The sequence below is a fragment of the Equus quagga genome, chromosome 8 (genome assembly GCF_021613505.1).
Source record: "Equus quagga isolate Etosha38 chromosome 8, UCLA_HA_Equagga_1.0, whole genome shotgun sequence".
In the NCBI taxonomy this organism is placed as follows: Eukaryota; Metazoa; Chordata; class Mammalia; order Perissodactyla; family Equidae; genus Equus; species Equus quagga.
Genome location: NC_060274.1, coordinates 3,300,564 through 3,328,416, shown reverse-complemented (window position 1 = coordinate 3,328,416; position 27,853 = coordinate 3,300,564). Strand labels below are relative to the sequence as shown.

Here is a 27,853-nt window from a genome sequence, read left to right as displayed (position 1 = left end):
ATGTAATGCAGATTAAACACATCATTTCGGGGAAGACATTTCACAAACGTGTTTTGTAAGACTGACTCCCCAGGCATAAATTGGCCAAACCCAAGCATATATGGGGTCCAGGGAGGAGGAGACGGGGAAAGGCTGTGTTCCCTCCAGGGCAGGATTTTATCGCTGTTGATAACCAGCTACAGAACTGAGCGTGCCTAGCTTCCATAGACCAAGGCAGGAACAAGCCAACAAGATGTCAAAGGATAGTCATCACCCCAGGCAATGCCCCTCGTATGTGAAACAATTCGTGTGAGACTGGCTCTCCAGAGGTTATGGGGGAGATCTCCAGGTCTGTGCAAATTCTGGCTCTGCCGGGCAGAGCTCCACATGCTGACCTCACCACTGCCTGCTCTTCATGGCGGCAGTCACTGGTGGGCCAGATCCAGAGATGGAGGGAAACGCCTGGCTTTTGACTGGTAACCACGGAGTGGTCCTTCCACCAACAGAAACAGCCATTGAGAGCAAATGCTTCATTTTCTGATGCCGAGTATGTTGAAGCTGCCTCGTGGACAGCTAAGGTTCCCGATGGGTTTGGAGTCCTAAGATCTAGACGCGTGAATACGAAAGCCCAGAGAGATGCTTCCTTCATCCTTCCATTGCTACTGAGTCAACGAATTGTAGAAATTGTGAGAGTTGTAGGAAGCCAGGAGTCAAAGACCACCCATGCCAGCCTGAAGCAGAACGTTGCCAGCAATCTCCTGTTGGGGAGTTCATGCAGAATCTGGAGCCAGGCCGTGGCCTCTCTGTGGTATTTATTCTCTGGTATTTGACACGTGAGCCTGGAATCGAGTGGGGCTTGCTACTATGGATGTAAAACGAAAAATGTTCTAGGCCATTTTGAGATTCACTATAAAACTGTAGACATTGGGGATAAATTAAAATTGTTTTGTACTTCGAACCAACCCTGTAATTCTGGCTGACCTGTGACATACAAGATTAGGGTGATGTGGTTTTGACAATTTGCTCTGTTCTGTAGGGCAATCTGCACCTCCTGGTGCCAGCAGTGACCTTCATGCGTCCTTCAGTCATCATAGTCCATGGCCACCCCTGGGGCTGAGATGAAGGTGGAAGAATCTATAAATTCATCCTCCTGGGAAGGGCATGGTTTCCTCCCCAGGAAAATCGGGGAGGAAGCACATGGTGAGATGATCCCACTGGACACCACACAGCACAAAACTAGAGCTACTTTCTGGAAGCCCTTTTATTTTTGGGGTCAGACCCGCGTCTTCACAACTTCCAAGCCCCACACTCCCTCAGCCAATGTTAGGTGCACCTACTCCTTTGTGCTCATGAGGAATTTAGGGTTCAAGACGCTCCATCCTGTTGATTTCACTTCCTTAACTACTTGGCCTGTTCTGCAGTTTTAGGAGTTAAAAAGTTGGTTGATGTTCTTTTCAGTCCTAACAAAATATCTCAATATCCATAGCCCTTTGAGATCTCCTGGCAAGGGAGAAACCAAAATGCAAGCAGGCTCCATTTTGCCAGCCAGGTGGTGATCCGCACACTGGGGCTGAGCAGCTGTAAACCTCGGGGCTGCCTCTGAGCAGCTGCATCCCCCCCACCATGTGAGCCACCAAAACTCCCTGTAAAAGGGCCAACACATCTTATAAAGCCAGGCGGGGAAATGCTCATGAAATCGATCTCGGAAGACTTGGCAACTGCCAGCTTCACAAGAATCCCTGGCAAGAACAATGAACTTATTCTGGAGGATGTATTTACCTAGGAAGGCTCCATCAGTAACGAGGGTGGGCCCGAAACCCTCTCCTTAGAGTTGGACACCATTGCCTGAATTTGTCTGATTTTTAAATTACTTCCATCAGGATACATTACCTTTATATTACATTATATACCGTATTACATTACATTACATAATATTACATAGAGATGGTATTTCCAGAAAAATTAAGGGTAAGATAAGAATAAATGCAACTCTGAGTCACTGTGAAGATGAGAAGTGAGCAGCTAGTAAGTACACCTAGGAAAGTATGGGGTCGTGGGAAGGGATGCTGGATGTGCAGCCGTGCAGCCCTTAGGGACGACAGGGGACAGGCTTCTGCACACACTGCTGTGGGCAGCTGCACACAGCGCTCTGTGGACTGCTCCGGTCACAGGCAAGCTCGGCGATGACATAGGACATCTTGGTGCTCGAGGCAGCACAGCTGTAAGGATTCAGAAGACTGAGCAGATACACAAAGTGTGGGCCTGAGACTTAGAAGTGGAGTCCGTACACCAGGCAGGTGACGAACGCAGGCTCTGCCTGGCTGAGTGACCACTGCTAACCACTTCCTTCCTTTGCCCACAAGAACCTACCAGGTCGGAAATTACATCCTGAGAAGTCTCCCAGATGCAAAATAAAAATCCACCTTCACCTGACATCTGTTAGCCTCCGAAGGTCTAATTCAGAGCAAAAAGGGGCCTCCTGTGAGAAGTTGTATTGCTAAACATGGGGTGGCCAGAACTTTGTATTGTCCACAACTCCAGAGAAAAAAGAAAGGGAGAAAACCATAAATAACAAAAAATGTTAACCACGTTGATGACCATATCAGGCATTACTCCCCAAGATTTGTCTATTTCTCTGTACTAAATTATTTAAAACAAGACTGACGTGGTTATGTAACTAACTTCTTGACCAGAGAATCTTTCCTTGGATAAATCTTCAGCCCATTTCTCCTCTGTATTTATACTGCACAGCCATTAAAGATGACAAGTAGTGAAAAAAAAAATGGATTTCCTGCTTTTTACCTACATACAATTCAAGAAATGCAATTCCGGTAGAAACAAACATATAAAGGACCCCAGGGCACACAGGTGGCGTATAATAATGAACTGGAGTGCCTCTTACATGAGGATGATGTTTACCTACAGTACAGGCATCTCCCAGAGGGCGGGAGAAAGAGAAGTCAAAGATGTTAAGGGGAGTCATTTCCATTTTACTTTTCGTCTTGACCATCTGTTTGGAAAATAAATCCCCTGAATAGTAAATATCCTCTAAGTACATAAATATCCTAAGTATAATTAGCCAGGATGTGGCTTTCTGATGAGGAAATGACGCCCTGGTGTGGCAGGGAGGGGCTGGGTCCCAGGTGCCTGTTATCATGGGAAGAGCACGGGATTCTGACTCCCCCACCTCCAAGTCATGTGACTCTGAGTGCATGGCTTCGCTTCTTTGTGCCTCAGTTTCCCCACTTGTAAAGTAAGGTTAATAATAATACCAATAGGAGCGCTTAAAACGTGTGCTTGGAATGCACCTTCCTTCCCCTCTCCCCCGCCGCCCCCAGGAATCTGCAGTCATCCAAAGGTAAATCAAATGACATAAATCCATTAGGGTAGAAACAAGACCTGTTCAAACTAAGGCACTGATGGAAGCTGAGTTTCTGAGTAAGTCAGTGTTTTTAAACGAAGCATCTCAGCGTAAGAGAAAAGGAAATAAATAAAATGGTGCTGAAAATAACATCCTGAGGCTTGAAAGCAACCGGGCTAACTCCAACTGGGGACTATTTCAAGATGTTGTAATCAATGTGAATGTAATCCATGCATTTCCATCCTCGTCACCACAGACACTTCTGCATCCCCCAGCGCATCTGTTGACATTCCCAGTGATGTCATCAGAGCTCTGCTTTTAAAGAAAGGATGAGGATTAACAGAAACGGGGCTCCGACTGAATCCCACAAGCTCAGAATGCGTTGTTCTGGTCCGTTTGCCTCCTTCCTCGCGGGCCAGGCCACCACAGTAACCCACCCACCGCTGACAAGAAACATATGCGAAATGACCATAAGTGCCTATTAGTTACTTAACTTGCTAAACAAAAGAGATTATGCCAGAGTACCTTTTTTTCCTTTAGAATCAACAGGATATAACTGATTTCCTTCAAAGCAGGGAGTGTGTCTCCCCTTTGGGCTTAGAAAGTTGATTTACAGGGAAAATGGTTGAAAAATTAATCAGACATGAAAACACAGGTGAAGTCCTACGAGAAAATTATCATTGTAAAAAATATTCATAGCGGGAGCTCTCTCCGCGTTGTGGAGAATGGTCCATGGAAACAAGAGAATTGTACACAGGGACCCTCCTGTGGGTACGTGTCTGTGGTCTCTATGAAGGTGCCTGTGTCCATCAAGAAATCTGCTTGCTCAGCATTAATGTACAACTGAAATTTCACAAGATTGTAACCTATCAATAACTCAATAAAGAAAAAAAAAAAAAGAAATCTGTTTGCTCAGGATCTCCTATAGGTCTTGCTGTCATCCTTAGTAACTGACACAATCGTAGGCTCTTCAGGGCGTAGCTGGAGGGGATAGGGCTGAACTAAGGCATCATTCTTTCTAACCAGATGGTAATTAACGTTCAACCTTCCTTCTCACTCCCCCCCTCAATTGGACCTAAACAAAACCCAGACAAGAAAAGTCCTAACAACTCCAAGGCCAATTTTCATGGAGAAAAGGAGCAAACATGAACACAGGTGACACTTACCGAGCCTTTGCTGAGCCGGCAGTACTCTACACGCAATAAGAAACTTAATCCTCACATCAACAACACTGTAGGGTAGGTACTATTATTGACATCGTTCCATTCTAAGTAGAAGGAAAAGGAGTGCAGTAGAGGTTCCCCAATGTGACACAGCCAGTAGAGTTTAAACTGGACGAGGCCCCAGGGTCCAGAGTTTGTGCTCCGAACCACTGCATGGGGGTGTCCTCTCATTGGCAGTGCACAAGAGGGGGGTTTCCACATTCTCACGTCCAGCCCACACCCACACCAACTAATGTAGAACCCAGGGAGTGGCCCCCGAGTGTCAGCATTTTGTGAAAGTCCCGAAGGCATTTCCAGCTTGCAGCCAAGATTGGGAACCCTTGTCATCCACGTGGGTGACAGTGCCCACTTGCCAACTCACCACATAGGGAATGGCAATGCTTCCTCTCTGGTCTCATGCTTGGGAATACGTTCGCAGTCTTTTAAACCAAACTTCCTTACAACTCAAAGCGGGACATCCCCCTTTGGAATTCATTCTCTTTGGAATACATTACCTAGAATTCTTACTTCTAATAACTCAATGTTGAGTCACCAATGCAGAAACTTTGTCAATTAGAGAAGTTGAACATTTTCAAAGGGTTGTTAAACAGCTAGGAGAACAGCAACACCATCCACGCGAGGCGGGGAGGATGCACTGAGATGAGGGGGCCGGGAGCCGGGGGGAGTGAGCACTCGCCTGCCAGCTTCTCGCACCTTCAGCTGCTGGAGCAGTTGACATTTCCCTTAGAAATGATGTGCCACCTCCTTAAAGAAAGGAGGGGGCAGGCGCCTGACAACTCCTAACTTATTTAACGATAAAATAGAGCTGTCAGAAACTATTATCTTTTATGTCAAGTATTTGGAATCCCACTGACAACAATTCTCACTTCTGCATACATGACAGGCATCCGTGTTTTTGAGAAACAATCTGGAGTTTTACAATTATTCCCACAAGCCCTCCGCCCCCCTGTTCATTTTCCCTTTTCAAAATAATTTCACTATTCAAACTCCTTGCATTTTCCTTTGAGTGGCTGGCTGTAACTCCAGGTTCCATTGTCTGGGAGTGGCGATTGTCACCGCCATTGTCACAGTGCACTCCTCTTCCTTCCACATCCTTCAGGATTACTAACTCGTTTGCAAACTGGTGATGGTCTAAGACGGAGAATGAGTTATGGAATATTTGAGTAACTCAGGCTGATGGAATGCAGAGGCGTTGGAGCTAAAGCAACTTGAAATAATCCTTTGAACCAACCCTCTTCTTTCGCGAGTGAGGAGAAATGAAGGTTTAGAGAGGGCAGGCATCCTTTCCGAGGGGAAGTCTGGTCAGTGATGTACATAGAGACCTGGCCTCCTTTCTGTACATACTCGGTCCTCCTATGATGCCTCCAAGAGCCACCTCGCGGAGAGGACTGTTTCGTAAAGATTTTTAATTTTCTCTTAAAAAAATGAACTCCAACTGCACTTTTGGAAAACAATATTCTTTCGTGATGGACCGTTATGGAAAACTTAAAAGTCTATGATGTAAAACAACGTTTGGTTTTAAAGCTGGTTTAAAAGGAGCACAGGGCAATGGGAAAATTTTCTATTCTTGTATGCTTCCATGGCTCATTCTCACAACGTAAAAAGGAGTTTACATAGTCAAGCATATTCTTCTGGAATAGTTCACAAATAACCTGACATGATAAAAAGTCAACTATGTTTGATTTTTGTTGAAAACTTTAATATAGAGTATAGAGAAGAAAATAAAAGCTACCAATAAGCTTAGAACCGTTTTCATTTTGGCATATTTCCGACTAGCAGGACATATATTGAATGTGTGTTCATATATATGCCTCTACCTGTGCCAATGGAGAAACTCGTGTATTTAACAACAGTATGATGGCTCTGTATACACAGTTTCATATATATAAATATTCTGCCCAGTCTGTGTAACATTGTAGCAGGAACACTTTCTCACGGGCACTGGATTGAACAAGAAACAAACGTGGAGGCTCATGTGCCCACGGAGTGTGAAGGCACAGAGAGGGAGAGCTTTGCACGTGAGCTGAGAGGTCAAGGTCAATGCTGACGGAGCGCAGGCTTAGCAACAGGTTAAACAAACAACAACTCTCCAGCGCCCGGATTTTCTTCCATCCCTCCAGAGCAGGCTGGGCAGCCATAGGGTCTCTCCTAGTGCTTCCAATTTCAGTCCTACTTTTTCCTTCTTCTCCTTTCAGGCCCAGGAGAGGGTGAGGTCATTTTTGAGGGGAAAGAAGGAACAGTTGTGACTCAAGGAGTAAAGGAACCGTTTAAGGTCACCGCACACACGCTGATGAGGTTAATACAGAATCTTCAGATGGAAAGTCAGATGGTCTGCGATCACCGGGCACGATCTGATTACAAGATTGAACCATCACAGCTTCCCGTTTCTACCTGTTTTTCTCTTCAACCACAGGAAGCTGCCTGCTCTGTGTTTGAGAGTAAATTTCAATGCTTTGAGGATGAAAGAATGGGTTTAAGCAAATAGCCATGTTATTTAGCAGCTGTTCATTTTTAAAAATAATAGCTTGACGGAGAGATAATTTGTATACCATTCAATTCACTCAAAGGGCACAATTCAACGGTTTTTTAGAATATTCGCAGAGTTACGTAACCATCGTCACACTCAATTTTAAAGCATTTTCCATCACTATAAAAGGAAACCTCATACGCATTAACCGTCATTCCCTTTCTCCCTAACCTCCTGGCCCCAGGCTACTACTAATCTACTTTCTGTCTCTATGGATTTGCCTGTTCTGGACATTCCATAAATGGAATCATACAATGGGGAACTTCGTGACTGGCTTAATGTTTTCAAGGATCATCTACATTGTAGCATCTATCAGTATTTCATTTCTTTTATTGCCAAACAGTGGAACATTGTATAGCTACACCACACTTTATTTATCCATCAGTTGATGGACATTTGGGTTTTTTCCCCTCTCTGGCTGTTGTGAAGTGGCCAGTGCTGCTGTGAACACCCACATACAAGTTTTCGTGCAGACGTGTGTTTTCATTTCTCTTGGTCACGTCCCTAGGGGCAGGATAGCTGGGTCATATGGTGACTTGGTGTTTAACCTTTTGAGCAGGTGCCAGAGCAGCTGTTCATTTTTCAGACATTCAGATGACCCTGAACTAACAAATGTCTAATTTAATTTTCTATTTCCACGGAACTACTGTTAAGAGATTATTTTGCTAAAAGTTGGGGATAGAGAGTCAAAATCTGCTTTGTTTCCTGTACATTTTCCCATACGTCACTTTGTCTCCTATATATTTTTAAAGAACAGTTCTTTAAAATTACATTATTATGGGAATCTTGGAATATTTGGCCAAGTCTGACAGACAAACAGGTTTAGAAATGTTATCACGGCTACCATAAAAAGGTTCATTATAAAAAGCATGGCTTAAATTATGCTGCTATTGATAACACTGAGTTAAAAACTCAGGCGTCTGCTAATAAAGCAGAAGGCCCAGATCAGAGAACCTGAAACTTTGGTGAACGTAAGAATTACTGGGACAACTCGGAAAAAAGTCAAATTCTAGGCTCTACCCCTAAGAGATCATGATTCACCAGATCAGGAGAGAAGCCTGGGAATCGATTTTTAACAACTTTCCCCAAACACACACAGAGGTGAATCTGGTACCGGCTCCAGCCTGGCCAAAGCGGTTACTGTTGGCTGTGCTGACAATGTCAACCCGACTCCTGTCTCTTACTCCTCCATCCTTTCAGACTTGAGTCTCACTCACCTTCTCAGTCCTTCTTGAATGACCTCATTTGCAGGACCTCTTTTTTTTCTTCGTCTATCTAAGATGTTTACGTCTGCACATCTTTGGTCTATTCATTCATTGCCCTACATTGTTGATTACATGTGGTTCAAAAAATATATATCTTATTTCCCCAGCTAGACGGCAAGTGACTTGAGCACCGAGAATGACATATTCTTTGCACTGTCCCCCCCAACACTTGCTGAGGATACTGTGTTACAAGACCTAAAACTTCACATGTTGCCTTGACATCTCGGAAGGAACCGTGAGTTCCCCCGCCCTTTACAGGTGTGCCCCCCACCTGGCAGGAAAGGCACCTGACGCTGCTGGTTCCCCATAAGCTGGACCAGCTACAGCCCACCTCGTCCTCAACCTAACAGGCTTCAGTTCCCTGTCAGCCCTCAGATTATTCAAATAAGCCCACTGCATCGTCTGCGGAACCAGGGACCACCCCATCTTCTTGGTACTACAAAGCCTGCCTCCCACAGCCTCTGCTTGTTCACTCTGCTCCTGAGTGCAGCCCCACATGGCCCAGTGTGGTGCACGTGCCCTCCTCCCCAGGGGATGATTGGTATATGTGACTAACGAGCTCCATCGTCTTACCTGCCCAGTGCCACGTATCACGGGTTCGGCCATCTCACACTATTTAGGGCGTGGGATCCCTTCCTCACCAATGGGTGAAGAGGAAGTGATCAGAACAGATGTAGTGGGCGCTCAGTTCGTATGTACTGTTGGCCAAATGACCATGAGCTCGGAATACAGATTTTACGTAACAGCTTTATTTTGACCATGTGTTTAGTGCATATACTTTACCAGAGGGTACGAGCACAGAGGACTGGGGATGCGCTATTGGACTGTGTTTCTGAAACCCAGTCACCGGGACAAAAGGGAAAGAATGCAGCCGTTAATCACATTTTGTTTAAAACTGAGCAATCCAGTCTGATGGACGATATTTAAGCTGACTTGTTGTCCACAGACGGCCGTCCAGCCTGCTTGTTGCTCTCCTTTTCAATGCTCAGCACAGAGCATGTGTGGAAGGATGGTACTTACGCAATATGGCTCTTCCGTCTGAAGACTGTGGAACTGAGCAGGGTATGTTAAATATTCAGGGAAATGTTTATACTGTTTATTATCAAATAGAGGGTATGTGCCTGATATTCTCCTGTAGAGACACCCTCACAAATCACACAACACTCAATAGCATGGGTATTTCCTCCAATAACGAGCAGAGCATAAGCCACAGTTGCAGGTCTCAAACGCAGCCAGCCCCTCTGGGAAATTCTCACCTTTTAAGGTCGCTTTCTTAAGAACCTTCATTGCATACAGCTGTCCAGCGTCGGATCCCTTTACCTTCCTCACCAGGAACACCTTCGAAAGAGAACACACAACATCTGAAGTTGATAAAACTTCAAACTCATTTTCCTTATTTGATTTGACAAGGAGATACGCCAGGAAGTCTAGAAAGTTCCAATCAAACAAATACACTGTAGGGAAATGTTACATTTACAATTTTCTCCGACACTTAGACTGACGGGTTAGTTTCATTAGTTTCATGTAATTTACTACGGCTCTCTGATGAACATCAGGACGTGTTTGCGAGAAGAATTATCTGTTTTTGGTACCATTATCTTTCTATTCAACATTTTATATCAGGAAGAACACCACCTTCCTTTTTCAAAAAAAGACCAGTTGTTTAGAAAAACAGACAATATTCACAAGCTTTAAGGGAGGTCATTTGGTTTAACGTGAAGTCCCCACTGTGGGAATTACTGCCGATCACACAGAACTGACTCCGATTCCCAAGATAAAAGAGTTTTGCTTATTTTGAGCTTTCCTCACCCAAACTTTAGCTTCAAGTAGCTTCAGCTTAAAGATAGAGTTAGTTTCCAAATGGCTGTTAAATATACTCATGTGGACACTTGACACTTTCTAAACACTTTCTGAGGCGTATCATGGAGGAAAACCAAAAAGAAAAGATAATCGAGAGGGGCCGAGCTTAAAATCATATTAATGACTTTTAAACAAAATTAGTAAAAAAGCCCCAAAACCCCAAAAACAAACCTGGGATATCCTTTATATATATATATATATATATATATATATATAAAACTTCCATGAAAATGAAAAAAATATAGTTATTTGCTTTCCCTAACAATATTTCCCAGTAGATGCAAAAATCAGCTGGCCTGTTGGAGACCACACGCACAGATGGAGTTGTGTCCGGGAGACAGAGGTGCCGCCTGAGTGATGATGACTCACTTCTTCCCAGAACGCCTCCTCACCGAGCCTCTAAAGCCAGGAAGACCTGCCAGTATAGACACACCCGGGGATTCCAGCCCTGGGAGCCACGCCAACTAAGACCAAGTGTGCAATGAGTGGAAGAGGCTTCAGTTCCACTTGTGCAGAGAGAGATACAGCAGGTGGATTTCTGCACTCTCAGCTTCCCACCGTAGACGACAAAGAGAGAGAGAGGATGGGAAGAAAGTGACCGAGGGCAGCAGCTCCAAGAACAGTGTCCGCTGGTGCAAACTGAACCTGCCTTCCACACAGAGACCGCAGTGTCTGTTCTGGAGACACAGGGAAGGCGGACCTGGAAGACACGGACTCCCAGCACATGGACGGGGGCTAACGGGGGCACCATATCAGTTCACGGCTGCAGTGCGTGCCCTGGAGACATCCAGCTGCCTCCTGACCTGGAACTGCTCCCGCTGCTCCTTCCTGATCGCTGTCACCACTCAAATCACAGTTCCCTCCTGAGACGGGAATATCCTGCGTCAACGGAAACACCCTCCCCTCTGCCCAGACACCAGTGGGGGCAAAGGAGGACAGGGCGGCAGGGCTCCTAGGACAGACACTGCCTCCAGGGGTGAGGGTCCCAGAAAATCCTGTGCAATTAGAAATAGGTTTCCCCTTTCTCTCTTGGGTTTTGGACTACACTGTTGCTGAGAATTAGTATTTATCTTTGGGAGATGCATGGTGTGTCTGTGTGTACGCGTGTGTCCACGGGTTTTTGCTCGTCGTCTGGATAAATAAGCCTGTGGCGCAGACTCCTGGGGAGAGAGTCTGGGCCTCTCCCTCACCAGGCACAGGACGTGGGGCACAAGCCCTTCTGTCGCCAACAGGCCTCCTGCAGCCCCGGGAGTTGCTGAAAACTGAGGGCTTTGTCTGGGGAATATCCTGCTGGGAATGAGCTTCCCGACAGGCAGGTAGAGCTGTGACAGCAGTGGTCAGAAGTAGGATACAGAGAGAAACGTTCGCGTTTGACTTTTGAGCCCTTCTTTGAATTATGGGACGTCACAGGCTGTGCACACAGAAAATGATGTTGTAAGTCCTCTCATTTCTCCAGCCCTTCCGTGGCACCTGATGTCAACCTGATTGGTAGTGTTGTGGGGAACTGGGGTCAGCAGGGAGGTGTGGCCGGCCCTGTCCCTCCTGGGCCGGTGCAGGCAGGTGGGAGGAGGGGAGCAGCCAGGAGTCCGGGTGATGAGCACAGCCCAGTGAGCAGGTGGGAGAGGCTGGGGGCCCTACTGCGGGGACGCGGGTCAGAGCACCAGTGTCTCAGCACATGGGAATGGAAGCTGCTCCTTGAAAGGGATGGGGGTGAGGGATGGTTGTGTTTGTGGCTGCTGGCCAGTCATCTTGCATTAGGTGAGGGGGTGAGCGTGACCCTCTGGGCCAGAGAACTGAAGAGCTGGCACAGAACATTCCAGCTGCCGCTTTCCCTGATGTGGCGATGAGGACAGATGTGCGGGGCTGCACAGGCAAAGCAGCCTGGGTCCCTGAGTCACCAAGTGGAGAAGCTGCCGTGGATCATTGCTGAAACCCACAGAGGGCTTGGGTTGGGGGGCAGACTCATCTCCCCATTCTATCACAGTGAAACCGACTTATTAGCCCCCAGATGAGGCGTTCTTATAATCAGAGAACTAGCAACAATGATAAACTCCCCTTTCATGGGGAATGCTGAAGAAAAGCAAGAAAAGAATAGGAAGGATTTGTGTTTGGAAGGTCCAGCCTTTGGAATATCCAGAACCATCTTTTCTGTCTCCTTTTTCATTCCGTTCTCTACCTTTTCCCCCTGCAGACCTTCCCCAACAATACAAGGAGGATCCAAGTGCGCGCATGTACGAATACAGATGAGGGCACGCACAGGAACTCAAGGAGAAGGGAAACCCTAGTCCACGTACGTCTACACTGGAAGCCGAGTTCACACAGCCATCAGCTAAGATGTAGTTTAAATGATGTCAAATTTCACATAGATAGTTGCATATAAAACTTTTTTTCTCTATTGTGTTTCCAGCTTTAAACGCGAGATGATTGACAGTCATGGCTGTTTACACTTATGTGTTTTTAAAAAAGAGTTCTACTCTTCCTTTCGAAAAGAACAGGACAAAATTCCATTCTGTCAATACCTGTCAAGCTCCTACCATGCGTCATGTCCTGCAAGTTATCATAAGTAGTGGAGCAGGAAGGACAGTGTTAAGAAGCAGAGTGTCCAACAAGAGATACGGAACATCTTGCAAAACAACAACATACGGCAAAAATCAATTTCAAAAGTGAATTGAACGATGAGTGAAGAGACTTGCTCTACCAGCCACAGGGACGGCACGCCTGGACGGCTGCATCTAGCATTTCTCTCTGCTCCTCTTCCGTCATCCTTACGCAATTTAGGAATACATTTGGATGCAGTGAAATAAGTTCCCAAACGACTCTGACAATTTCAGCAGATACAGTCACTGAATCTTTGATACTTAATCTAGTTGGCTTTTTCTATGCGCCCTCGTTTCATTTTTGGAACTGCTTCTTCAGCAGCTCAGCCCGCGACGCTGCAAAGACGTGACGGGAGAACGCACGTGGAGATCGATGCTATGGCATTCTAAATTGCCCCAAATCTTCATGCGTCACTGTCATCAGGAAAACCACTACCCGCTTCTCTTAGCAGAATTTTCAGCTCTCTCTCAGATCTGGAACATCGCCATCGGTCTGCAACGGCCTCTAACACACGAGACAAGTGGATGGCGGCTGTGCACCCTATGGGGACCTTGGGGTAATAATGTTCCCCCAAAGAAAGACACTTAAAGACACATTCTTACAATGCCACCAATTAAGTCACAGGAAGGCAAGGACATTTTTTGATTTGGGTTTGATCCCTTCTCAGAATGTGGAATCATAATGTATGGACCATTCTCCAGAACGTTTTTAAGAATGTTTCCATACTGACCCCTGTTGATTATCCAGATAAGGGAGCACAGGAGCATGCGAGCAGATGGGGAGAGGGCCAAGGCACATCGCTTTTTTGGGGGGGGGGGCAGCTCCCCGACCTCTCCTTCTTCTAAACTCCCGGGAACATCGGGTCTGGATCACTCATTTCAACGCTTGAAAGCACTTTGCCAGATTTTCCAAAGCGTTTCATTGCTTTCTCAATTCAACGTTCAGATCGCCTTTCGGTGTGAGGGTAAGGCTGTGTGTCTTTTGTCCTTTGTACGACTGCTCCCCCATGCTCTCTGGATAGCACTGAAATCATGATGGTTTGAACAAATTACCAATGACCAGAGATTGTCTCTATTACTTCCAGCAAATTGCTCCCGCACACTGGTTTCTAGGCTCCCACTGCTTTGCAGGACTGACCTTGGAGATGACAGTGCATGTCACCGTTAGTGTGGTCCAGTACAGGGGGTAACCCTGAGGCTCCCAGCCTCAGCTGTCCCTGTAAGAGATGCTCCTCCAGTGACTCATTCCTCTGGGGTTTAGTGTTGCTTCTGTGTGAGGAACTGTCCTATGGCTGAACAAGCAGAGAGCGGTGGACGCGGAGAAGACTGGTAAAGGTCAGGGACCAGTTTGGGATCAGAAGCAGGCACTAGCTCAAAGGTCTAAGTGGCAGAGACTGCATTTCATTCATTTCTGCATCTCCAGCATCAGCAGTCACTGAATGCATGAAAGAATGAAAAACCCAGTGACAGGTGAATATGACCCCTGGGGTGCTGGAGTCCAGATTGACACCAGCTCTTTACTCTTCGGAGCAGAGACAGGAGGTGGAAAGCTGCTTAACAGGAGCTTCCTGCAGGAGGAAAACATGTAGCTTTGCCTGTCTTTCCCTTATAGACAGCAAAATGAAGATTACTCCTGCATAGGACATACAATTTTTATTAAGAGATGAAGAAGAAAATAAACGGGGCATTAGAACATATGGTGTTTCCCTTTCTTGTCATTAGTTTTGCTTTTATAAAAAATTCATAACAAACAGCCCTGTGTGGACAAATATAATTTCTATTTGTGGCTCTCTAGTGCCTAATGTTGGCTCTGAGCCATTCCCAGGGGACTTCTGAGTTAAGCTTTCCAGAATAATGCCTCTTCTTTCCAGGGTCCTGTTGTGTTAACACAGCACCCCTGGTCCACCGGGAGCCCTGAACTTCACTTCTTTTTTTTTTTTTTAAGGAAGATTAGCCCTGAGCTAACATCTGCTGCCAATCCTCCTCTTTTTGCTGAGGAAGACTGGCCCTGAGCTAACATCCATGCCCATTTTCCTCTACTTTACATGTGGGACGCCTGCCACAGCATGCTTGACAAGCGGTGCCATGTCCACACCCGGGATCCCAACTGGTGAACCTGGGGCCACCAAAGAGGAATGTGCGAACTTAACCCTTGAGCCACCAGGCCAGCCCCCAAACTTCACTTCTAAGGTCAACGATGGCTCTGACCTGGCTGACCCGGCCAACACACAAGCAGTGCTTGAGTTGGTGAGTTAAGCAGTTGATGGAGGTTACATATCCGAAGGCGTTACCACTGCTTTGTCCTTTGAATTCTCTTGCCCTTTTTTACCTTCTGCACTTTGCTTTTTTATCCCTCATGGAATAATAAATGAGAAGCTGTGAGAAGGACTGGGAAGGAAAAGGATGGAACGTGATGAAGATTATCATTCCAAATGGATTCTGCCAAACACTATTACTTCACTTGCTTTCCAAAGAATGGTTTTTGGTTCTTTGTTTATTTTTAAAGATTGGCACCCGAGCTAACAACTGTTGCCAATCTTTTTTTTTCCTGCTTTTTCTCCCCAAATTCCCCCAGTACATAGTTATATATCTAGCTGTGGTCCTTCTAGTTGTGGCATGTGGGACGCTGCCTCAATGTGGCCTGACGAGCGGTGCCATGTCGGCACCCAGGATCCGAACCAGCAAAACCCAGCGGAGTGCGCGAACTTAACCACTCGGCCGCAGGGCCGGCTCCCTAAAGAATGTTTTTTCAAAGCAAAATTGAAATTCAAAATTTGAAATTTGTATGGAATTTGAAAAAGCCTTTTCTCCTTTTATTTTTAAGCCCTCAGGTCTCGGAGGAGGACGTTTCCAAGGGTGGCTTTTGTTCAGTGGAGACTCTGAATGGACAACTGGAGCCTCAGAGCTATGGTTCCATAGAGCTCAGAAAGCATTTTCCCATCTCTGGTGTTTCCAGACACCTTGAGATGGGGGGATCCACAAAGAAATGAGCCCCTCAATAAGGGAGCGGGTCCACCGATGCCTGGCCAACGCGCCCTGGGCCTGTGTGTGAGGCACACCCCGATCGCCTTCAGTGTAGACCAAGAGGGCTCAGCAGACCGTGTGCTCACATAGGCTGAATTCGTTCTCAAGGAACAACACGAGGGCAGCATCTTTGAAGGTAGAAAAGGGAAACACCTTTGCTTGTCTCTATTTCCAGATCATGATTCTTAGGGAAAGAACGTGCCACTCTCCCTTTTTCCAACATTTCTAATTAATGGCAGGACATCCCCCTACCACAGAAACAGGTCCTGCTTCTCTCTTTAGTCACGGCTATTTACCCAGTGAGAGACTCAATTTTCAACTCCCTACTTCTAAAAATACCTTAGGAACCGTATGAAATAGCCATTTTTAGAGGCCACAAAAGTTTGAACACTGGAAATTTCAAATGGTTCAAACTGAGATGTTTATGTACATACCTCATTATAAACACATGTTCCTTATCATATTAGCACGTGGAAGAGAAAAAAGGAAAAGAAAAAGATATTCTACCTTATAAGAACGCCAAAAGATAAATTTTGCAAACAATCAAATTTTCATGGTCTGTAAGAGATTTTCCAGAACATCATTAACGTACTATTAATCCTACATGAAATCAACAGGAGCCACAGTGCGTCTTGGCACGAGTCCTGTGAGGCATGGAGAGACGTGGTGAATGTCCACATCCCGTATAAAATAGTTACACTAAAGGCCAGGACCCACCTGCTTACCCTCTAGGAAAGGTCGGCTTCAAGGTTTCTCTCTGGCCCTTATGTTCTGGAAATCCTGTTATCAGAGTCTGTATTTTCCTGACAGTTACAGCAAGGATGTAAAGAAATGAGCAGTGCACTGGAATAACTCACACGCCATCATAACTGAAAAGATTTACTGACGTTCTGTTGTATACGGATGTGACCCTAAATGAAGAGCCAACTGTTTCTCATTTCCTGAGAATTAGCTTTTATTGTAACTTGAAGGTGAAAAAGAAAACTAAGAATTCTACGCACAGATACATCTGAGGCAAGTGCTAGATGCGATTCAGGTTGTATTTAAACCATAGAATAATTACATAGTTTATATTATCCCCATTTAATAAAATAGATCAACAGATGGGGAAACTGAGGCTTGGAGAGGCAAAGTAACTGTGGAATTGATATGGCGGAGAAGGGGAGGAGCCAGACTGCAAGTCCCGCCTTCCTGACTCCTGAGTGACAGTCACGGGGACCAGTCCTGAAGGGCTTATTTTCTCCTTTTCACTCTTTCTTGTTCTTTTCTTTTTTTTCCTTTTTCAAAAATACCTGTTGAGTATGTGCTTCCAGAGATGCACTGGCTCACGTTCAACAAGCCTACTCTCCATGGGGATAAACTAAGAGCCGAGGGAAGCTGTAAGAAGAGGGAAAGCGTGGGTGGTATTTGCAAGGGTGCAGACAGTCCTCGCTTTGCACGGCTCCGCGGTAACGAAGTTCTAGCCGTGCAAAGTGAGGTCACGGTTCTGACATGCATACCAGTCAACTCAGGACGCTGCAATGGGAGGACCGCCTGTCATTTTCATTCCACGAGCCACAGGGCCAGCTTCCTTTGTGTTCAGGAGGCATCTTGACCTTCTCTCCGGTCACCGGACACTCAAGGGCTGCCTCCTTGAGATGCAGGCTGGCCACAGGGCAATGGGACTCACCCAGAGGGAACCCAAGATCTAACTTACCTTTCCATAGGATCCTTGTCCTAAAACTTTCAACAGTTCAAACTGGGAAGGGTCGGCCTTTTCAAATCCTTCTTTCACATGATGGCTGATGTCAATTTCCTTCACAATGCCTTCCTCCTACAAGACAGCGTAACACACAATAAAAACACAAATCAAGAGGTTCCTTTGAATTGATCACAGTCTCATCCTACATGGAAGTTCTGACTAGTTGGGTATTTTACAGATTTTTAGGATTGGAGTTTAAAAGTTGTGATGCCACTTAATTTTACTTAACTTGCCTATTTGTGCCAATTACCCCCTTTGCAGGCAAATGGCAAATTTGTTTCTTTTCTCCATGGATTTTTGTCATTTGTTCGCACCAGCATCTCAAGGAAATCTAAAGGGACTGTCACTGAAATCTATGCTGCGTCTGGACAGGGATGTAAATGGAAACTGTGGAACAAAATGACCCTCTGAGAATGGCTGTTTTAATGTCTACACTGCCGTGCTCAGAAAGGTCAGAGAATTTCCATATGTGGATGTAGTTTGTGAAATGAGGATTTTTTTCCTCCTCCTTCTTTTTCTTATACTATTTCTGATGTTTTTGTTTTTGTTTTTTTTTGCCACAGCTAACACAAAGAATGTTTCATTGCCACTCTAGAGATTGTATTTCCAAAGAAGCATTTGGATAAAATTTTCTGCCAGTCCAGAAGCAAGATTTCCCAGTTGGTAAAAAAGCCAATGATCTTTAAATGAAAACGTTGGCCGAAATCACTACAGATGTTCATCAGAGAGCTTCCCGCCCCCAAAGATGCATTACTTCAGTTGTAGAGGGGCAGGCTATCCACCCAACGCCAGAAATTTGAAATAGAAAAACTGAAAAGGAGGTGTTTTTCCTGACGTCAGAGCCCAACTATTCCTTGCATTTTTCTCTGTGCATCTCTGAGATTCCCTTCCCACTCCAGCCACCGATCTGACCCTTGGTCCCTTGCTAAAGTTTTGGCATTGGGCAGAGTAATGGAAAACATCAGAATGGGCTGGCTAAAAAGTTCATCCAAAAATAGCTACCAGTAACTGCAGGCATATTGTGTACTGGGCACTCAGGACTTTTCATACATTATTTCTTTTATTCCTTAAAAAACCCTAGGAAGCGGAGATTTCATTCTGACCAAGGTTACATAGCTAGAAAAGTGTCAGAGTTCAGTTTCCAGTGAAGGACTCCTTTAAAGCCACACACTTCCTCTCTCTATTTTAGTCGAAGAGCAAATATTTTGGAATGAAATCATAATAGCAATAATTTGCCTTACAGTGGGATCTCGCTAAAATGGATGAAAAACTCAGTTTCCCCAGTTATACATTTTATTATTTTATCTCCACGGAACCAACATCGGACCCTCTGTAAGACCTCCCTGGGCACGTCAGTGGCCTCTGCAGTTATCTTTTGCTTTTTTATTCTGATGGTTAAAGGAAACACTTCAATATTTACATCTTCAAGAATTATTTGCCATTTTTGTAAAAGCAATGGTTTCTCTATTTGTGAAAACAAACAGCGAATACAGCCAAGATGGATTCTCTTTGGTCAGTTCATGAGGCTTATGTAAGCTCAGTTAAAAGACAAAGAATTATGTCATTGCTTTGTAATTACTTCTTGAATAAATAAGTAAGGATGCTGGGGGCATAAGCCAACGAATGGGCTTGTATTTAGATCATAGTTATGGGCGGAGATCGCATTTGAAGACATTTCAGCTTTACACCAGGCTTTCTGGAACTGAGGGACCCTTTCAGCTCCAGGAGACTGTGCAGTATTTATAGGGAAGTCTCTATTTGTAACAGGGAGAGAAAGAGGAAAATGGGAACCTCAGGGTTCACTGTGTCACCTGCATTTTCCAGAACTGCATTTGGCAGACTCTGATTTCCCACTTAGAAAACAAGGCCAAAAGCTGAAGTTCAAAAAAATTCCCCAAGTCCCCACAGAAACATAGATGCTATGCTTTTCTGCCACTGACTTAGCAATTGAAGCAAGAAATGGAAGCTTATTTGTCCCTTAAATAAGAAGAAAATGCCCCTTTCTTGTTAATGAAGCACCTTCCTGGCAATGGGCTGGTTACCATCCTCTACCTTCAGGACCGCACTGTGTGAGTCACCCAGAATCCCGAATTCACTCCTATAATAACTTCAATCATGCAGCTGTGTCCACGTTATGAGAAAGGTAATAGTTCACCAAATCACACTTTTCTGTGACGTCATTTTGGTAACATGAACACATTCAGGGTCACACTGCCCAATAGAAAGTAAAATTTGACAGCATCCCAAGATGCAGGGTGGGACAGAGAATGCGGCATCAATGAAACGGCCAAGGAGGCAGGTGACAACGGGGGCGTGGACTCTGAATCTGAAGGTCTCATCCCTGAGCCCATTTGACAGCACCTGCGTGCATTTCTTGAGGATTTCCAGATCATGCCTATTCTTCAGCAGCTCTGTTAAGAGGGTAGACACCTGCCACTGTGGTAAATGAGGCCGATCAACCTGCCAGGGCACCAGTGGGCCCCTCTCTGCCTCTGTGGACTCATCATCACACAGGTTTGCCCAGCAGGCGGCCAGTTTTCCTACAGCGGGAGCCCGCAGCGTCCAGCATCCAGCATCTCACCCCTAGAACCTTAGGATCTGCTCTGCATCCATGGTCCCTGCACCTGTATGTCAATAGCTGAAGGTAGCTTCACGCCTTTCTAAGAACATCCAGTCAGCATCCCAGGCTGCCTTCTCTTGCCCAGTCCACCCCACTCCCTTGCCAGGTCAGTATTTCACCTTCTTGAGTCATCACCTTAACATTTCAAATCAAAGGTGTGGACAGAAATCTCTCCTAACATTTCAAGTTTCGTGTGGATTCTTGCTGTGGTGCAACTTTGGTGCAGCGAAGAGACAGGGTGATGTGTCCTACTGTGTGAGTCTCTCCAACTCACCAGCTTCTCTTTCTTATGGGAATGGCATTAAAATCCAGAGAGTCCTACATAAAAAGACCCGCCCCATAAATGAGAAAAGGCATTTATTTCAAAATGAGGCATGGCTAATATTTTAATTCTAGTTGCTCAATAATCATGAAATGACCCAGAAAATAGGACTGTCCTGTCTGGAGACACTTAGAAGCAGATCTGCCTGGACAGGTTCCCCTCTTGCTTCCATCTGGGTGTTTTGTTTTTTTTTAGGAAGATTATCCCTGAGCTAACATCACAGAATCCCTCTGTTCTGAATCCTCTGCTCTTGACATCAGTAAAAGGCGAGTATTTATAAAAAGTAAACGCAAGGTAAAGGTTGTGAAATATTACCGATGAAGACGTAGAAAATAAAAACTGGGCAAGTGTCAGCTTTATCTCCAAAAAAGGGGAGAGATCATTCTAGAAATCGCCAATTCACATGTAGGATATATCAATTCCCAGGAAGGTTACAGAATAAGTGATGAAACAGGTGGTTTATCAAAATGTAGAAAAGAACAAAGAAATTTCCTAAACTCTGATTTGCTAGGAACAAGTGCTGCGAAGTGAACCTGGTCCAGTTCTGATGTGGGTCATGCAGCAGCGACAGGTAACCCATACTCTGGGTTTCAGAGCTCTGACAGTCCTGCAGAAGCTCAGGGCAGCAAGACGCTAACATCACCGTTTCACATCACAGCACCACCAGCTGGTCTTCTAGACACAGAAACATGATGGGTTTGCCCAGGAACAACATCCTGTTCCGGAGGCTCTCCACGTGGCCATGGTGCCCCTCTGCATCAGAACCACCTGAGAGTGTGCTAAAAATGCAGACTCCGGGCCCTGGATGAGGGCTGTTGAGTCTGGAATGTCTGGGAAGGATGGGGTCCCAGCTCAGAACACGGCTTCAGGTGGCGTCCCGTTCACACTCCCACTCCTTTCTCTCTCCTACTGGATGATTCCCAGCTTACAAACAGGCGGTCAATGCTCTTCTCAGTAAAAACGAAAACTTCTTTGCTCCCTTACCCCCTCACCAGCCACCACCGTGTCCCCTTCCTGACAACTCTCTGAAGGGATTTTCCATACTCACTCTTTTCAGTCCTTCTCTCCTTTCCTGAACCTACCGCTGTCCGGCTTTCACCATTTCACCAAAACTGCTCTTGTCAACTCATCAGACGCTTCCACGTTGCTAAATTCAGTGGTCAAATCTCAGTGCTCCTGGCCCTGGGGACGCGCCATCACTCCCTGTTCCTCACTTGGACTCCAGGACATTGTGCTACCGGTCCCCCCACCTGCCCATTCCTCTGTCTCTTGCAGGTTCTGTCCTCATCTCCCAGCCTCCCAATGTCCCCTCACGCCTGGGCTCGGTCCCTGGCCTCTTGCCCCGTGTAATCACCCTCCTTGGGACCTCAGGCTTTATGTTAGCATCTCAACACTGATGACTCCCAAGTCTGGATCTGCAGCCAGACCGTTCCCCAGAACTCCAGTCCCAGAGGCTCATCACAGACAACTGTCCTGTGTGTGTGCACACGTGTGTGTGGGCGAGAGATCTGAAGGGGCCAGGGACGGGTGGATCTCCTTGAGGCCTCAGCTTTATGCAGGGGTGGGTAAGAGGCCTCCATGGGGCAAGTGCTAGAATTTGTCACCCGTCCCCCTGCCCTGCGAGGATATGACTTCACCAACCTCAGTTCACTTTGTTGACTGCCCTCAAGGAGGCAGTCAACTTCACCTGTCTTCTTCCTCTGGGTTCTTGCTCTAACACAGGTTTTGGTCTCTGATTATTTCCTGCTAACTTCTCAACTTACGAATGCCTTTAACTATTTTCTTTTTTTTTTGAGGAAGATTAGCCCTGAGCTAACATCCACTGCCAATCCTCCTCTTTTTTTTGCTGAGAAAGACTGGTCCTGAGCTAACATTTATGTCCATCTTCCTCTACTTTATATGTGGGATGCCTGCCACAGCGTGGCTTGAAAAGTGGTATGTAGGTCCGCGCCTGGGATCTGAACCCATGAACCAAGCCTGGGCTGCTGAAGTGGAGCGCATGAACTCAACCACTGCTCCACCAGGCCAGAGCCTGCATTTAACTATTTTTCAAAAGATATTTTAGGGCCAGCCCCGGTTCCCCAGGCACAGACCTACACCACTCATCTGTCAGTGGCCATGCTGTGGCAGCCGCTCACATACAAAAAGAGGAAGATTGGCAGCGGATGTTAGCTCAGGGTGAATCTTCCTCAGCAAAAAAAATTTAAAAAATAAATAACAAGATATTTTATCCAGTACTTTTAATTGTTTTTAGCACGAGGGCTCAGCACACCTAGTCTACAGTGTTGCTAGGTTTGGGGTCTCTTGTTACCAGTAAAGCTTACTGCACCAATAAACATGCAGTGTACTACAAAGATCCTAGCGTGGGTGGTTTTTGCACATATTACGAATTTAAAGTGAGAATGGCTGGACAAATAAACCACAGACTCTAAGAACAGAAGGAACCTCCGCCTTTCAGACAGGCTGGCGGCTTCTTCAAGGGAACCCAGGGAGCTGAGCCATAAACAGATCCCTACCTCCTGAGCCTGGATCCACCCTCCTCACAGCCCCACTTCCCTCCTGACCGGGTCTCAGGCAGTTTTTGAGAAGCAGTGGCTGGTGAATTCTGGCGTCTTCTCTGCTCTTTAAATCGCCCTTTACGCATCTCAGCAAATGTGTCTGCTTTCGCTGGTGTGAGCGAAAGCAAAGTAAAATTATAGGACCAGCTGCATTTGTCCAATCAATTTCCCAGGAAACTACTTCTATAAAAACTTTCCTCTCCATCTCTAAAGGGCTAAATATAAGCCGAGCCATTTAGGACAGTGGCATCACTCCCAACGAGAGTGGAAATCAAGCTGGTTCAAGGGGCACTAGCTGGAATCTAGCCAAAACGAGGATGGCTTTATCAAAGAAGAATAAATCCTCCATGAAGTCACAGGAGTGAGGGAAGCAGGAAGGATAAAGGATGGGGAAGGAAAAGGAAAATGTTGGACGAAATGTCGAGATGGGAGGTGGGAGGTCTGAAATTTCAGGAGCATGATACACTACACCTGACTCGGGGGGAGGAGCCCTGCTTGGCTCTCGAGATCTGTTTCCAACCCCTGGTAATTTTCAGCACTTGACCTACAGATATTTTTGACAAGATGCTCAACTGGATGCAGCAGAATTCCCAGAGGACGGAAGTGTGGATCACATGCAGGGCACTCTTTTCTCATCCATCCTGGAATACTCTTTTCCTTTTTCTTGAGAAAGAAAGCAGCGATTCAGCATACAGAGACGTCACCAAAGTAACTCACACCCAGTGGCAATCAGCAAGGAGTGGCCTTTAAATGGAAGCTCCACCCCTTCACTGGTTCTGTCTTTTTCACCCCATTGTGCTTTGTCCGATTTAATTATTTTCCCTTCCATCCTTCTGAAAGCCTGTGGATCTGCTGGTATTTTTACAAATCACGGTCTATGCAAATCGGACTCCCTGAAGGCTGTGATTATAAATGGTGACTGACAGATGGAGCAGCATCTTTGCAGGGGCCTCCTTCACCCAGAAAAGACTTGCAAAGAGTGGAGGATGCAGGCGTCCCACAAACACATGGGTTGCAGGCTCCCGACTCCTAATAACTCATCATCCTTCAGGGTGGGTTAATTCTAGTAAGTTCCATCAAACCTGAGCTCCCCGAGAAAGCACCAGTGAAATACTAGCTGTGAAGTGACAACGACGGGCGCGAGATTCTGGTATCGATGTGGTATTGAAGGTGTCGGCTCTAAATATGGCCTGTTGACCATTTCCATCTCATCTCCAAAGCGACCTTCGAGGATGTGCTTTATGAGGAGTCATTTCTAACCCGAGGGGATGAGAAAGTCGTTATCTATCTATCGATGTGAATTTGTTAAGATGCACAGAAGAATGTCTAAAGAACCTCAAAACTGGGAGTGGATGGAAAATGCATGCTGTTAGGTCCAGCCACAGAGGAGTTTCCTTATGGAACGAACAGCTCTGTATGGGACAATCTCTGTTCCAGGGCAGTGGGACGTGTGCCTAATGGGGTCTAAATAAATCTTTATCTTTAGCAGACTTTAAAATAGCGCCGGGTAAAAACCTGCAGAGTGTGATATAATAGTACGAGGCTGCACACCTGCTGTGCATGAACAGGCAGTGACCACACTTTTCTCTGTCCCCTCCTCACACTTGGAACATTTTCACTCTGGCTTTGAGATGTGTGTATGAAAGAGAGGATACACCAAGAGGTGGGAGAAAACGAACAATGCAGGCTTTAAAACCCCAAACGAAAAACCCGCATTATGATAAAGCTCAAGATCAGTATCATTAGAGAAATTACAATCACATCTCAGTGAGGTCTCCTGGGACTGGCTTCACGTTTTTTCCAGAAAAGGGAAAACTGCATTTGTCTGAGTATCATCTTCTCTGAGACTTATTTATGTTTCTGACTTGATATTCCAGTATTGTTTCAAAATCAACATTTTAGCAAATATTTGATAAATGCCTCTACCAGAATAAGTTGTCCCCAACTGCGATGTTTCTGATAGAGCAGAATTAGGAAATGCTGATGTGCTAAGCAACGTGTACTGATAGCTAGACGTCAATTCTCGTGGTTGCACATGGCCAGCTCTTGTTCCCTCTCTGATAAAAGTTGACAGACTCTCGGCAGGACTAATAACCAGAGCAGAAGACAAATCTGTGAATGTCATTATGGAGGTGTCACTGATTTTTCTCATCAAAAGAGAAGCTGAGGTATGCAACCAAAGTTCTCCAGAACCATCAAGAGGAATGACCTTACATTCAAGGCTGGTGGTCAGGTCGCAGGTTCGAATCTTCAAAACGGCAAAGAATGTTCTCGAAGATGATGTGAACGTTCAAAGTCAACATGGATTGTTTGTATTTTTCTGCTATACTGGGAAGACCATCGCTGTAAATTTGTCCTTGGGAACATTTAAGCCAAAGAGACAAACTGTAATGAAAGTACAGATTCTCCAGCATTCACAGGCTGGAAGACCTAAAAAGTGACTCAAGAGTGAATATCAAAGTATTGGGCAAAACCTATGGGCTGGATTCATCTAATCAATCAGGAGCCCATCAGAAGACACCTGTCTCACGGACGACAGACGTGTGCAATGCCCGCTCCTATCTAGAGAGCAGAGAAAGGAGTGTGCACAGGGACACGGGCTGAGCGTGTCTCAGCAACATCTCCACAGAGAAAGGCCATAAGGTTCTACAAAGTAAAAGTGGCTTAAGTAACAGATTTTTTTTAATCACCCCACAAATACACAGCAATAACTATTGAAACTGATTGCTATGATTTGGGAAAATCATATGTTTTATGAATTCTACATTCATAGCTCTTGCTCTGAAAGTAGGGATGGAAAGTGCCCTTCCCAGAAGTGGTACTGGGCACGCCACTCAAACAGAAGGCATATGTTTGCGATTTGCATGAGGGCAGGAAAAGCAGAATCTGTAGGGTGCAGATAAGGAATGAATTATCCAAACTGATAACATCTTGGTAAATGGGAATAATTTGCAAAAGGATCATAAGAGACCACTTGGGTGAGCAGAATGATGGCAGCATCATTTAACGTAGGGGCAAGTATGCAGGAGGAGGTCATGTTTTTGGGAAACCAATAATTGTGCCCTATAAAGAATTTTATATTATAATAGAGAGTAATCAGCCATAAGACAGGAAAAGATCTAACAGAGCCACTGAGTCCATGTTTAGAAAAATAAACGCCGCTATGAATAGAAATGCACCCGGTCTTACTAGGTAGACTTCTGGGCACTGAGCGGAACAGATGCTTTTACTCCATCCATAAATTCCATGGTCTACCAAGAGCCAAAACATGTTCATACCTTCTGACCTAGGGATCGCACGCCTCAGGCTTTATAAAAAAAAATTAAATACGGGAAGCAGTTTGTTACAATGTTTTTTATAAGAGGGAAGAAATGAAAAACAATGGAAATGGCCAGCAAACACGGAAAAACTAAGTAAATGACACATCCACCCAATGAAACTTTACGCAGGCATTAAAAATGACTGCACCATTTACAATTGCTCCCAGAACAATGAAATATGTAGGGAGAAACGAACAAAACACATATAGTATCTGTGTGCTGAAAATTACAGAACACTACTGAAAGAAATCAAAGGAGAGCTAAAGAAATGGAGAGATGTGTTCATAGATTGGAAGACTCAAGATAGCAGAGTTTAATTCTCCAAAAATTGATCTACAGGTGTAACACAATTCCTGTTCAAATTTGATCAGGCTTTCTGTAGATATAGACAAGCTTACTCTAAAATTTATATGGAAATGCAAAAGACCTAGAATAGCTAAAAACAAATTTGAAAAAGAATAACAAAATGGGAGGAGTCACTCTACCGATGTTAAGGCTTACGGTGTAGCTACAGTCATCAAGACAGTGTGGTTCTGGTGTAAGGACAGGCACCTGGACCAATGGAACACAGCAAAGAGCCCTGGAAGGGACTCATTCAAATGTACCAATGGATCTCCGATAAGGAGGAAAAAGGAATTCAACGGAGAAAGGAGAGTCTTTTCAACAAATGGTACCAGAGCATTGGACCTCCAAAGGCAAAAAAAGAAAGACATTTAACCTAAATTCCATACTTTATAGAACAATGAACTGAAAATGGATCACAGACTTAAAAGTAAAACATAAAAATTTTATGAGAAAAGCTTCAGGATGCAGGGCTAGGGGAAAAATTCTTAGACCTGACCCCAAAAGCATGGTCCATAAAAGGAAAAATTGATAAACTGAATTTAATCAAAATTTAAAACTTTTGCCCCTGAAAGACTCTGCTAAGATGAAAAGAAAAGCTATAGAGTGGGAAAAAATATCTGCAAATCACTTATCCTACAAAGGTCTTGTACCTATAACATATAAAGAATTCTCAAAACTCAACAGTAAAATAAATAATCCAACGAGAAAGCAAGCAAAAGAAACAGTCATTTCACAAAAGAATATATATAGATGGTAAATAAGCACATGAAAATAGATTCACTGCCATTATCCACTAGAGAAATGCAAAACCACAGTAAGATATCATTACATGCCTATCAATGACTAAAATAAAAAAATAGAATAGTGATAACATCAAATGCTGGCAAAGAGGCAGAGAAACTGGATCTCTCATACATTGTAGGTGGGAATGGAATATGGTACAACCACTGGAAAACAGCCGGGTAGTTTCTTATAAAATGAAACATGCATTTACCATATAATCCAGCATTTGGATTCTTGGGCACTTATCCCAGATAAATGAAGACTCCAGCCACAGAAAAACTTATACATGATAGTTCACAGTGGCTTTATTCATAATACCCAAACTGGA

General features: G+C 45.1%; 1 protein-coding gene across 1 annotated transcript in view; it reads right to left on the bottom strand.

Annotated features, from left to right (window-relative positions):
- The window catches only part of RPS6KA2 (ribosomal protein S6 kinase A2), a 173,280-nt gene that overhangs the window by 74,144 nt on the left and 71,283 nt on the right, over nucleotides 1–27,853 (bottom strand). The window contains exons 2-3 of the mRNA XM_046669557.1: nucleotides 17,533–17,649; nucleotides 9,612–9,693 (exon numbers count right to left, since the gene is read on the bottom strand). Of these exons, the coding sequence (XP_046525513.1) occupies nucleotides 9,612–9,693; nucleotides 17,533–17,649 (199 nt within the window). The remainder of the gene's footprint in view (nucleotides 1–9,611; nucleotides 9,694–17,532; nucleotides 17,650–27,853) is intronic.